The 13,363-nt window shown below is 38.5% G+C and overlaps 1 protein-coding gene across 2 annotated transcripts in view; it reads left to right on the forward strand.

Moving 5' to 3' along the window:
* Positions 1 to 13,363, forward strand: part of ttc28 (tetratricopeptide repeat domain 28) — a 166,622-nt gene that overhangs the window by 100,063 nt on the left and 53,196 nt on the right. For both annotated transcript variants that reach the window (XM_040007449.1, XM_040007450.1), the window contains exon 6: positions 12,133 to 12,354. In XM_040007449.1, coding sequence (XP_039863383.1) covers positions 12,133 to 12,354 — 222 coding nt within the window. The remainder of the gene's footprint in view (positions 1 to 12,132; positions 12,355 to 13,363) is intronic.

Here is a 13,363-nt window from a genome sequence, read left to right on the forward strand (position 1 = left end):
GAGTTTTTAAAAATCTCCGTTTTCAGTGACCTAAAACGCCGTTTACGTGTGGACGGAAGGTGCAAACGCATAGAAAAATCTACGTTTTCAAAAATACCCGGGTACGTGTGGACGTAGCCCAAGACAGAACCAGAATCAGAACTAGATGATAGTAGCACTAAAAATCATCATATACCTGCACTACACTTGTTTTTTTAATTCTACCAAAGTCCACTATTTAGATTGAGAAAAGTTTATATAATTATTTAGCCTTGTTGTGCAAACAAGCCTGCATAACTTAATAAATGTAGAATTTGAAAAATAGCAAACCTAAAAAGAAACACTAGGTAAAAGATACATGAGTACCTATGATACAGTGATACTTTTGGTAAACAACCATTTGACTAACATGTGTGTCTCACCTGCTCTTGTTCCATCTCTGTTCTCATTCTCCATCTCCCTCTCTGTTCCTCTCTCTCTCTCTGTTCCTCTCTCTCCCTCTTTGTGCTGACAATCATCAAATATACAGCTGAAACCAAATATTTACAAACTCTTCAGATCAAAACACTTTTTTAATTGTAACATCAAATCAGACTAAATATTTTTTTTTTTTAGATTGATAAATATAAAAAACATATTTGTTAACTTTAAGAGTAAAGAGAGAAACTGTCTGTATTTCTTAATTCTAAATGGCACCAAATTGTATTCAAACTGAGCCACACTTATGGAGCTCCACAGTTGTCTTCCTGGTGTTTTGGTTGACATCTCTTGATTTTCCCATGTCACAGAAACAGGCTCTGTGTTTTGCCTTATATGCATCCACAGCTGTGCCACCAATTTACTCACATGGACTCTACTAACCTATCAGAAGCTTCTTCAGCTCAGAATGGAATCGTCTGGAGTTTTCTTATTAATTAACAATAAACTTAGTGTATATGTACTCCTACATTTGATCAAAGTGATAAAAAATAGACAGCTCTGTCTCTCTTTATTCTGACATTTAACTAATTCAAAATATATTTCAATATTTATCTAAAACAAAAGTTTACTCTAAATTGATGTTGTACAGTAAAAATGTTTTATGTTTTCTCCCTAAAGTGTATGTAAATATCTGGTTACAAATGTGAATATCCTGCTGTGTACTGAAATCCCTCTTGTTTTGCATAGAAATATACTGAACAACATACAAAGCATAATATATAAAATAACATTTACCTGAGTTTTTTCTTTGAAAGAACCCTCTAATGTCCATTCTTATATTTCAGTACATAACTGAAACCGATTTAGTCGGGGAGGGTAAGAACTGAAAATATGAAATAAACACAGGTAAGCTAAGACTCTCTAAAAAACAAAAAATAGCATTTGTTCGGCTTTTCATTTCGCCGTTTGTTGATTCACTCTAAGAGCAAGTAACGTAATATTGGTTAAGTGATCAGTTTAATATCAATCTTTCGTGATACACCGTCATATTTACATTATTTGTACGGTAGGAATGATTTGCTTTGGTACCTGGTCAAACTTAAGCTCTCCTTAGTAGAGCTGGCTCCGTTTCTCCAACAGCGCACACACAGGTAGCAGCTGCCCCGCCCTCTTGCTCAGTCGCTTAGTGCCTGAGCTCGGATCATACCAATATCAGGGGGGATTCACGCACAGTTGTAAATTCCCACAGTGTGCACTATGTGCTTCGAATATTGTGTGTAATTTTTGTTTTATACAGTTGTCAGCCAGACATCTAACTATGAAAAAATTACACTCCAAAAGACCCCGGGCTTCTGACAAAACAACCCGGGCTTAAGCCCAGTAAGCCACCCCCACGCTCCGCCCCTGATTACTACTCTGAAATATGAATTACATCTGTAATAATCACATACATGTAATAGAATATTAATAGTACATTTCCCTTTTTTAGGAAATGACCTGTATGTATCTGTGTGAAATCAATACATGGATCAAGTGCTGCATTATCTTTAGTTACATTGATAATATTTATTTATGGTGAAACAGTGGTGGAATATCGCTGTTGCTTTCGTATAAATGAAGCGGACATACCTGCGTGGCCGCGATCTAATCCTGTTTACATAAAGTAAACCTGCTCCCGAGCAGGTTTACGCTTACGGCTCTGTTGCTATGGCAGCAAGTCCCGGATGAGCTTCGGGGAACCGAACGATCCAAGATCACGCGAAATCGTCAACAATCAAATCCAGCTAACTTACTTAGCGAGGTACGAAGAACGGGCCCCAGGGGCGGAGCGTGGGGGTGGCTTACTGGGCTTAAGCCCGGGTTGTTTTGTCAGAAGCCCGGGGTCTTTTGGAGTGTAATTTTTTCATAGTTAGATGTCTGGCTGACAACTGTATAAAACAAAAATTACACACAATATTCGAAGCACATAGTGCACACTGTGGGAATTTACAACTGTGCGTGAATCCCCCCTGATATTGGTATGATCCGAGCTCAGGCACTAAGCGACTGAGCAAGAGGGCGGGGCAGCTGCTACCTGTGTGTGCGCTGTTGGAGAAACGGAGCCAGCTCTACTAAGGAGAGCTTAAGTTTGACCAGGTACCAAAGCAAATCATTCCTACCGTACAAATAATGTAAATATGACGGTGTATCACGAAAGATTGATATTAAACTGATCACTTGACCAATATTACGTTACTTGCTCTTCGAGTGAATCAACAAACGGCGAAATGAAAAGCCGAACAAATGCTATTTTTTGTTTTTTAGAGAGTCTTAGCTTACCTGTGTTTATTTCATATTTTCAGTTCTTACCCTCCCCGACTAAATCGGTTTCAGTTATGTACTGAAATATAAGAATGGACATTAGAGGGTTCTTTCAAAGAAAAAACTCAGGTAAATGTTATTTTATATATTATGCTTTGTATGTTGTTCAGTATATTTCTATGCAAAACAAGAGGGATTTCAGTACACAGCAGGATATTCACATTTGTAACCAGATATTTACATACACTTTAGGGAGAAAACATAAAACATTTTTACTGTACAACATCAATTTAGAGTAAACTTTTGTTTTAGATAAATATTGAAATATATTTTGAATTAGTTAAATGTCAGAATAAAGAGAGACAGAGCTTTCTGTTTTTTATCACTTTGATCAAATTTAGGAGTACATGTACACTAAGTTTATTGTTAATTAATAAGAAAACTCCAGACGATTCCATTCTGAGCTGAAGAAGCTTCTGATAGGTTAGTAGAGTCCATGTGAGTAAATTGGTGGCACAGCTGTGGATGCATATAAGGCAAAACACAGAGCCTGTTTCTGTGACATGGGAAAATCAAGAGATGTCAACCAAAACACCAGGAAGACAACTGTGGAGCTCCATAAGTGTGGCTCAGTTTGAATACAATTTGGTGCCATTTAGAATTAAGAAATACAGATAGTTTCTCTCTTTACTCTTAAAGTTAACAAATATGTTTTTTATATTTATCAATCTAAAAAAAAAAAATATTTAGTCTGATTTGATGTTACAATTAAAAAAGTGTTTTGATCTGAAGAGTATGTAAATATTTGGTTTCAGCTGTATATTTGATGATTGTCAGCACAAAGAGGGAGAGAGAGGAACACAGAGAGAGAGAGGAACAGAGAGGGAGATGGAGAATGAGGACAGAACAGAGATGGAACAAGAGCAGGTGAGACACACATGTTAGTCAAATGGTTGTTTACCAAAAGTATCACTGTATCATAGGTACTCATGTATCTTTTACCTAGTGTTTCTTTTTAGGTTTGCTATTTTTCAAATTCTACATTTATTAAGTTATGCAGGCTTGTTTGCACAACAAGGCTAAATAATTATATAAACTTTTCTCAATCTAAATAGTGGACTTTGGTAGAATTAAAAAAACAAGTGTAGTGCAGGTATATGATGATTTTTAGTGCTACTATCATCTAGTTCTGATTCTGGTTCTGTCTTGGGCTACGTCCACACGTACCCGGGTATTTTTGAAAACGTAGATTTTTCTATGCGTTTGCACCTTCCGTCCACACGTAAACGGCGTTTTCGGTCACTGAAAACGGAGATTTTTAAAAACTCCAGCCAGGGTGGATATTTTTGAAAACTCCATTTTTGCATTTACGTGTGGACGAGAAAAATGGAGAAAACGCAGAAAATGCAGCGTCAAAGATGTGCGCCTTTTTTGACGTCACAGTGTGCGCCACGTTATTGTTTCGGTGAAATGAATTTCTACAATACTGTTACTGTTAATTGTACTCTCTGCAGTGTTTAAATGCTTACATATACACACAGTTACTGTCCCTCCACACATACGACTCGGTTCTGCTTTTTTGCCCCATCTTTGTTTACTATTTCCGACCGAGGCTTCTAGACTTCTGATTGGCCAACATTTCTACACGGTTAGGAATATATCGCCACCTGTTGCTTTGGCATGTTCCTAGCAGCGTTTTCCTTCATTTCTGCGTTTACGTGTGGACGGGATTATTTTTTAAAACGAAAACGGAAAATCTCCGTTTTCAAAAATACCCGTGTACGTGTGGACGTAGCTTTGGTTAAGTCCTCAGTAGTCCTGATTTTGAACTGTTGTAGTCTTGTTTTAATTCTGGATCAGTTCTTGGTCTGGTTGAATTGGGATTTTGTCCTCGTGTCTTGATACAGCCTCGACTTTGTTCTGCCTTGCTGCTTAATTAAAAAACTAGTTTAAGGTGTCCTGCACATGTGATATATATTTTTCCCTATATGAAGTCATTCTTTTTTGAGCAAAACTCAAAACAACTCAAACAAAAAAATCCCACATGCATACTACCCTTTAGGGCTAAGCCCCGGGTGTTTCAAATGTCTGGCTCCGCCTCTGGTGTTGATGTCATTAGACCACACCCCTTCTCATTACAGAGATGCACATCACCTAATATGCTTAATTGGTATTGGGCTTTCGAGCCTATACAGCTTGGAGTAAGACAACATGCATGAAGAGGATGATGTGGACAAAATACTCATTTCCCTAATAATTCTGCACTCCCTGTATATAGGAAAGAGAGAGAGGGAGATGTAAAAACATATATGTCTAGACCAGTCCATGTATGTCTGTGTACATGGACTGGTCCAGACATATGACTGTGTGTGTGTGTGTGTGTGTGTGTGTGTGTGTGCGTGCGTGCGTGCGTACGCCTGTGTTTTTTCTCTTAAAGTAAGATGTTCTTAAGGGAAATCAAAGACTTGTCTGGCCAGTTGACTGTACACACAGACGTGTCGTCATTTATTAAATCTCTGTTTCCTGCCTGGAGCTCCAGCACAGATGTGTCAACTGGATTTTATGTGTTTACCCTCATCACTTGGGTGGGGACATGGATTTCTGTAGATGTGTGCTGTCGTGTTTTTCACAAACATGTGCTCACTTGTGAACACACATAAGCAGAAAGAAAAGAACAGGGTATTCTGATGTTAATCACAAGTGGTAAATTCCACTAAAGGTCAGTTTGGCTGTTTTCAGTGACAGTTTTTAGCACTGATGAAACCTGATTTAAAAGGACATGCATGTGTGTTATCTGTCCATATAGGCTGCAATTGAATTGAAGGAATAGATTTTTCTATCAAATTCCTCTGGGGCTCAAACTAATACTGCATTTTCACTGCAGTATCAATTACTTTTATCTATATATGTCAGAAAACAATTTTAAAAACTGCTGCTTAGAATTGAACACAGATCAAAAAGAATAAATTCAAATAACCTGCTTTAGTTTACTTATCCAAAACACATCAACTTTCCTATCAAACTTGACAACAAAAAGTAGCAAATATTTTTTAAAATAGACTGTTGCATTTCTGGTTTAAAGAAATCGAAGCCATTTATTAATTAATCAATAATTGACTGCACACCTAACACAATCTAAATGGGTGACCTCTACAAAAATTATCCACCTCACAGTTGTTATACAATTTAAAAAATTAACTATAGTCTAGCCCAGGGGTCCCCAATCCCAGTCCACGAGGGCCGGTGTCCCTGCAGGTTTTAGATCTCACCCTGGGTCAACACACCTGAATCGCATGATTAGTTCATTACCAGGCCTCTGGAGAACTTCAAGACATGTTGAGAAGGTAATTTATCCATTTAAATCAGCTGTGATGGATCAAAACCTGCAGGGACACTGGCCCTCGTGGACTGGGATTGGGGACTCCTGGTCTAGCCTGTAAACATGCAACATGTACAGTAACAGTCACCATTGAAGTTGAACATTTTAACATGGCCATCTATAGAGGGACTGAACTGCATTTAAAGGCAGCCTCAAGTGCTATTATATTGGTTATACTCATGCTAATAACCCCTCTTTAAAAAGTTATTTTAATTTTTACTTCTTTAAAAATTCTGTAAACCTTTAAACATAACTTTTGACTAAGCTTTGTCTGTCCCTTGTGATTTTCTTTGAAAGGTCAAATTCACATTTTACTTTTTAAGTTTGTGTTTGTTTGTGTGTGTGTGTGTGTGTGTGTGTGTGTGTGTGTGTGTGTGTGTATCTGAATCAAAGATAGGCTGCTGTTTGTGCTCAGATGGCCTCTAAACTTAATTACTTTCACTGTGAATGCACCAAAGAAATGGTTCTTACTGTGTGAGGTTTTACCTTAGGACATGGTTTATTGATTATTACTTCTCACTGTGTGTTCACAGATATGCACATTGTTGGACTTCAACAGATTGAAATCATTATCATAGTGCCAAGGAAATAACACTGTTTGTGTGAGTCATTTGAGGTGTTGTTTTAGACTGCAGCACACTGTCTCAGTGTTGCTGTAACGAGCTGAGACTCTGCAGACCTTTACGCTAAACACTGAGGAGAGAGCGATAAAGCCTGATAGAAATTCTTCAGTTAATTTATTGGCTAAATCATATAAGATAGTATTTAATTATGATGCTCAGTGTATTGAAAGCAAAAATTATTATTTCTTTTTTTTTTTCTTCAATGTAATTCAATTGTGGCATAAATTCAGAATAACATAACATTGTGTAAGTCATGGTACACAACGTAATCAGACTGTGTGTAAAAGAATAAAGTAGCCACTTTGATATAGCACAGTTAGTAAGCACTTGAGGAAAGTTGATCAATCCTCAAGGCTGCCATGCTTTAATGGCTGTTGGACTCTATTTAGGATCATAATTTACAAAATGAATTTTGTGCTTATTCAATTAGATAAAGATCTTATTGTTAAGAATATAGACTGACCAGGAAAGTGTTTACTGTGTTCATAAACCCAGGGATTTTTCTTTCATAGACTTTTATATAGCATATTTCAATTAGAGGAGTCACCCCCGGCTGGTCATTGGGACAAATACAAATGGATTTAGGCACTTCAGTGTTATCTTTACTTTTCAGACCCAGGACTAATGTCACTCCTTGCTTTCACCACAGAATACACTCTAGTTTAAATAATGTTAGGTCCCAGTCACACAGGCATAGAAACTGCTTGGCAATCGCCTGTGTTCCCCAACCAGTTCCAAGTGTTTGCTGGAGAATGCTTGCCATCAGTAAAATTGATCCCAACAAGATATATGCTGGCACACTGAAAACCTTGTTGTGATTGCTTTGGTTGCTAGCAGATTGCCATAATCAGCCATAGTTTGTATGAAAGACGCCAACTAGTCTACAGGTAATCATCAACCATTCATTAAATTACTGAAACTGAAGAATGTCACACAAACTGGAAATGTCAACTGTTTGTCTTCAAATTATATACAATTTGAAATCTTTTGGTTTCTTATTGTCTAACATGCTGTTCTCTGTTTCTGGCTTGCATTTGTGCTGTTTGGTGGTTAGTTTGTGTTTGTAGAAAATTGGGTATCTTCCATGCAAATTGCAATTCCACTAGTCTGTGAGTCTGCTACTAAATCAAGCAATCAAAGAGGTTTTTGTTATGGCACCCTTTGCGATCAGTTTCACCCAGCAGTAGACAGCGATCTCCACCAACCACCTGCCACCCAAGTGGGGAATACATATTTTTTTGCTAGTGACTATAGGTTGCCAGGGGTTCATCAAGGCCTCTTGGCCTGCATGACTGAGGACTTACCAAGATAGGTGCACCCATATCTGGTATATATTTCCCTTACTTCTGGGATCTGTCATGTGGTCCAACTGTATATACAATCTATTAACAAGTAAATGTCATGTATAGATACATTAATTAATAAGAGATATGTCAGTACACACTGCTGCTCTTGTCTCATTCTCTTGTTTAATTTGAAACAAACCATTGCTCACACCTCACATCTTTTTCATATGCCTCCATTGATAGCAAACAGATCAATCCCAATAATCTCTAGATTAGTTATGAATCAGTAGGCTGCTTTTAAATTACTAAGGCAAAAATGTAGTGGGTCACATTTCTTCTCAGATTTTTTCTGTCAAATATGAGAAGCAGACAAGACTATCTGACATGGATCTGACATTCCGTGTGTGTGTGTGTTAGGGCTGCCACGATTAGTCAACTATTCACAATTACGTTGACTATCAAAATCGCCTAATTTAATACTCGACGCATCGTTTGAAGCTTTGTAAGATCCCAAAAGACGCAGGAAATAATAGTAGGATTTAAGAGTGTAATAATGGACTGAAACAGAGGATGGCAGCACTGCATGGACAAGAATGCCAGCTGCCGTTAAACCCTGAAGATAGAGAAGCTGTGTCCGGTATTGTAGCTGTGTCCAAATTCAGGAACCGCATCCTCCTGTGCCCGCAGTTGTAGGCCGATTACGTTACAGCGGCCGACAAATGCACCCTTCGTTTCCCCAGATTTGAAGGATGGGTCGGGTGTATACTTCGTGGCCCAACCTATCCCTGAATTCATAGCGCGGCCCTGCTCAGTTTCCAACAATGGTGGCATCTAGTTAGTTTTAATATTACTGTTATTATTCTTTCTGGGTCACAAAATAAACGTTTAACATATTTTCAGGCCAGAATGTAGCTGTGTAAACTTCAAATATCTGCTCAGTTTATCAAGACACCACATATTTTCAAAAGCGCTCCGACGTTTTCGGAGACGTCTGTTACTCACCAGCTCGATAGCTAGCTGGGGTTCAAGGCTCACTAGAGCCGGTGAGAACACCGGACTCCCGGCAAATCGTTTTCAAACCCACCGCCGTCTTTCGCTACTCAGATTAAACATGATATACAGGGAGTGCAGAATTATTAGGCAAATGAGTATTTTGTCCACATCATCCTCTTCATGCATGTTGTCTTACTCCAAGCTGTATAGGCTCGAAAGCCTACTACCAATTAAGCATATTAGGTGATGTGCATCTCTGTAATGAGAAGGGGTGTGGTCTAATGACATCAACACCGTATATCAGGTGTGCATAATTATTAGGCAACGTCCTTTCCTTTGGCAAAATGGGTCAAAAGAAGGACTTGACAGGCTCAGAAAAGTCAAAAATAGTGAGATATCTTGCAGAGGGTTGCAGCATGTCTCAAAATTGCAAAGCTTCTGAAGCGTGATCATCGAACAATCAAGCGTTTCATTCAAAATAGTCAACAGGGTCGCAAGAAGCGTGTGGAAAAACCAAGGCGCAAAATAACTGCCCATGAACTGAGAAAAGTCAAGCGTGCAGCTGCCAAGATGCCACTTGCCACCAGTTTGGCCATATTTCAGAGCTGCAACATCACTGGAGTGCCCAAAAGCACAAGGTGTGCAATACTCGGAGACATGGCCAAGGTAAGAAAGGCTGAAAGACGACCACCACTGAACAAGACACACAAGCTGAAACGTCAAGACTGGGCCAAGAAATATCTCAAGACTGGTTTTTCTAAGGTTTTATGGACTGATGAAATGAGAGTGAGTCTTGATGGGCCAGATGGATGGGCCCGTGGCTGGATTGGTAAAGGGCAGAGAGCTCCAGTCCGACTCAGACGCCAGCAAGGTGGAGGTGGAGTACTGGTTTGGGCTGGTATCATCAAAGATGTGCTTGTGGGGCCTTTTCGGGTTGAGGATGGAGTCAAGCTCAACTCCCAGTCCTACTGCCAGTTTCTGGAAGACACCTTCTTCAAGCAGTGGTACAGGAAGAAGTCTGCATCCTTCAAGAAAAACATGATTTTCATGCAGGACAATGCTCCATCACACGCGTCCAAGTACTCCACAGCGTGGCTGGCAAGAAAGGCTATAAAAGAAGAAAAACTAATGACATGGCCTCCTTGTTCACCTGATCTGATCCCCATTGAGAACCTGTGGTCCATCATCAAATGTGAGATTTACAAGGAGGGAAAACAGTACACCTCTCTGAACAGTGTCTGGGAGGCTGTGGTTGCTGCTGCACGCAATGTTGATGGTGAACAGATCAAAACACTGACAGAATCCATGGATGGCAGGCTTTTGAGTGTCCTTGCAAAGAAAGGTGGCTATATTGGTCGCTGATTTGTTTTTGTTTTGTTTCTGAATGTCAGAAATGTATATTTGTGAATGTGGAGATGTTATATTGGTTTCACTGGTAAAAATAAATAATTGAAATGGGTATATATTTGTTTTTTGTTAAGTTGCCTAATAATTATGCACAGTAATAGTCACCTGCACACACAGATATCCCCCTAAAATAGCTAAAACTAAAAACAAACTAAAAACTACTTCCAAAGACATTCAGCTTTGATATTAATGAGTTTTTTGGGTTCATTGAGAACATGGTTGTTGTTCAATAATAAAATTATTCCTCAAAAATACAACTTGCCTAATAATTCTGCACTCGCTGTATAAGTCATTTAGATAACTTTAAAATGTTATTGTTTGGCTTTTTTCAGTATTTTATTTGTTCCTGAGTAAATCGGTTTGGCTGAGATTAAAGTTATTGTTTTTACACCACTGAATAAACGTCAAGCACACAACTGATTATCAGAAGTGTGAGATGCTCGAAAATATACTTCGGTGTCCTGTTATATTTTAGATAGCAAGGAGCAGACGGCTGAGTTTATTAAACTCCACCGAAACAATCTGCAAATTTCATTAAAATTTAATAAACTATCATCTTGTCTTTATTTTTAGTTAGCACATACCTTAAACATTTAAAGCTGTAAGCTAATGGTAGTTATATAAGAGCAGATGCATGCTGGTGCAATAACCTGTAGGTTTTACATCCAATGGATGCATGATCTGATTAGTCGACTAATCGCACAAATAATCAGTGACTAGTCGACTATCAAAATAATCGTTTGTGGCAGTACTAGTGTGTGTGTGTGTGGACATGAGTTCTTATTTTCATGCACATGCAGGCATGAAGACAGCAACGAGCGAGCTTAAGATGAAACCCTCATCTTGATTTGCATGGTATTATGCCTGAAGAAGCTCTGTAATTAGCAGTATGAGGGGTGCTAGAAATCATTAGGCAGCTCAAGGAGCTATAAAAGGGTTTCATGTGTTAACTAAAACAGAGTAATAATAGGGTTGCTAGAACCTGATACAAAGCTGAGGTGGTGGTGGCAGAGGGTCAGACTCTCACAGCAGGGTCTAAATAAGATGTGAAGGATGAGCTTTCACTCGTGGCGCCGCCAAGATGTGCGTGTCCTCCATTGGCAAGATTTTATTTGAGGTGGGAGGAGGTGATGCCTGTTTTCCTCACTTGTTTATCCTGCCTCCTTTCCCATTCTCCCTGAACTATCCCTTTCTTACCCAGAAATGACACCTTTATACAGCTGATTTGCAGCAGAAACAGAAAATAAAAACAGAATGTAATTTGTGTTTACAAAATGTAAACACAAATTACATTTTGAAGGAAAGCTAATTGCACAGACAGGATTATAGTTTCTATCAACATAACAAGGAAGTGATTAGTTATTTGGCATGTTAGACAATGCTTTTTTTTTTTTTTTCCCCAAAAATTATAACTGATATCAATTGAAACTGATCTTATTTTTCTGCATACATTTCTGGCTGCTCATTATCTTTTATGTAAATGGATGGACAATTAAAACTGAAAGTGTGAACATTTTAAGAATGTAAAAATGTAAGAATTTTTTCACTTATTTTACTGGCAAACCTACTTAAGATCAAATTGGTCTGTGTACGGTTCATGAAGTACATTTATTTTGCCACCTCTGGTCTACATGATTGTGTTCCTGTTTATTATAAGCATGTGAATTATTGTGTACCTTTTTTTTGTTGTTTGTTTTTACTGAACACTGATCAATGTATGTATGTTGTGCATGTGTGATTTCAGGCTGCATCTAGTGCTCTAAGCAGTCTGGGTCATGTGTACACAGCTATTGGTGACTACCCTAATGCACTTGCCAGCCATAAACAGTGCGTGCTGCTGGCACGGCAAAGTCAGTGCAAGCTTTCCGAGGCTCGCCAGCTAGGCAACATGGGTGCTGTGTACACTGCGCTGGGAGACTTCACCAATGCTGTCCAATGCCATGAGCAGCATCTGGACATTGCAAAGGTATAGTGGTAATGTAATATATTCATATTACATTACCAATATGTTTTTCTTTGGTTTTCATCTCATAAAAGGTGCAGTTTTAATTTAAGCTCTGCATATTTTAACCATGACAAGGCGACAGTATTTCTATTTAACTTTTGGTGTTTTGAGATCTGTGCTGCTATTTTGTAAACTTTTGATATTTTTTCTTAGTCCTGCCCACATTTCCGCAAAAGATTTGACTAAATCTGCACCATTTTCTGGTAAAAGGATATATTACACAAAAGTATAGCCCAGCTAAAGCTTCAGCTGATATCTTTTTAGCATTACATTTGTTTGGGATATATAAGTTGTTCCTTCACATTCTGTTAATAGATTTATTTTATTGTAACTACTTAATTAATTCACAAAAAGCACCTCTTGACTAGGGCTGCTCAATTAATCGAATTTTAATCACGATTACGATCTGGGCTTTCAACGATCATTAAAAATGACTGAGCCGATTATTAGCCCCTCCCTCATTTATCCGCGACACCTTAAAGGCCGGTCCGTGAAAATATTGTCGGGCATAAATTGGTCCGTGGCGCAAAAAAGGTTGGAGACCGCTGATTAAGAGGACCCGAGGGAAGCGCGGAAAGCTAAGCAGAAGTTATTTGGAGAGTGACTGCTGTTGGTTGAAAAGAGAGTTTAAAAAATAAAAAAAAAATAAAAAACTTCAGTGGTGTTGCACACCATTTTATATTATTTTTTTAAAGTCATTGTTAACCCTTTAAAGCCGGTCAGAGCAGCACGCTCCGTTTTGTGTAACTATTTTTAAATCCCTGTAGAACCTGAACCGTGTAAGCTAGCGCAATGAATTTTTTTGCATATGAAACCGGAGGAGTTGTACTTACATCTTATGCCATCAGCTTGTCCTCGGTCACGGTTTCGTTCCACATATAGCTTTGCAAAAATTGCATAAAAAGCGCTTGCAGGAACAAAAACATAATATTCCAGAAACACGCTTTGCCGTTCCTATCAGCTGTTCGTA

This window comes from Simochromis diagramma, unplaced genomic scaffold, assembly GCF_900408965.1.
Source record: "Simochromis diagramma unplaced genomic scaffold, fSimDia1.1 OVJJ01000682.1, whole genome shotgun sequence".
NCBI classification, from domain to species: Eukaryota; Metazoa; Chordata; class Actinopteri; order Cichliformes; family Cichlidae; genus Simochromis; species Simochromis diagramma.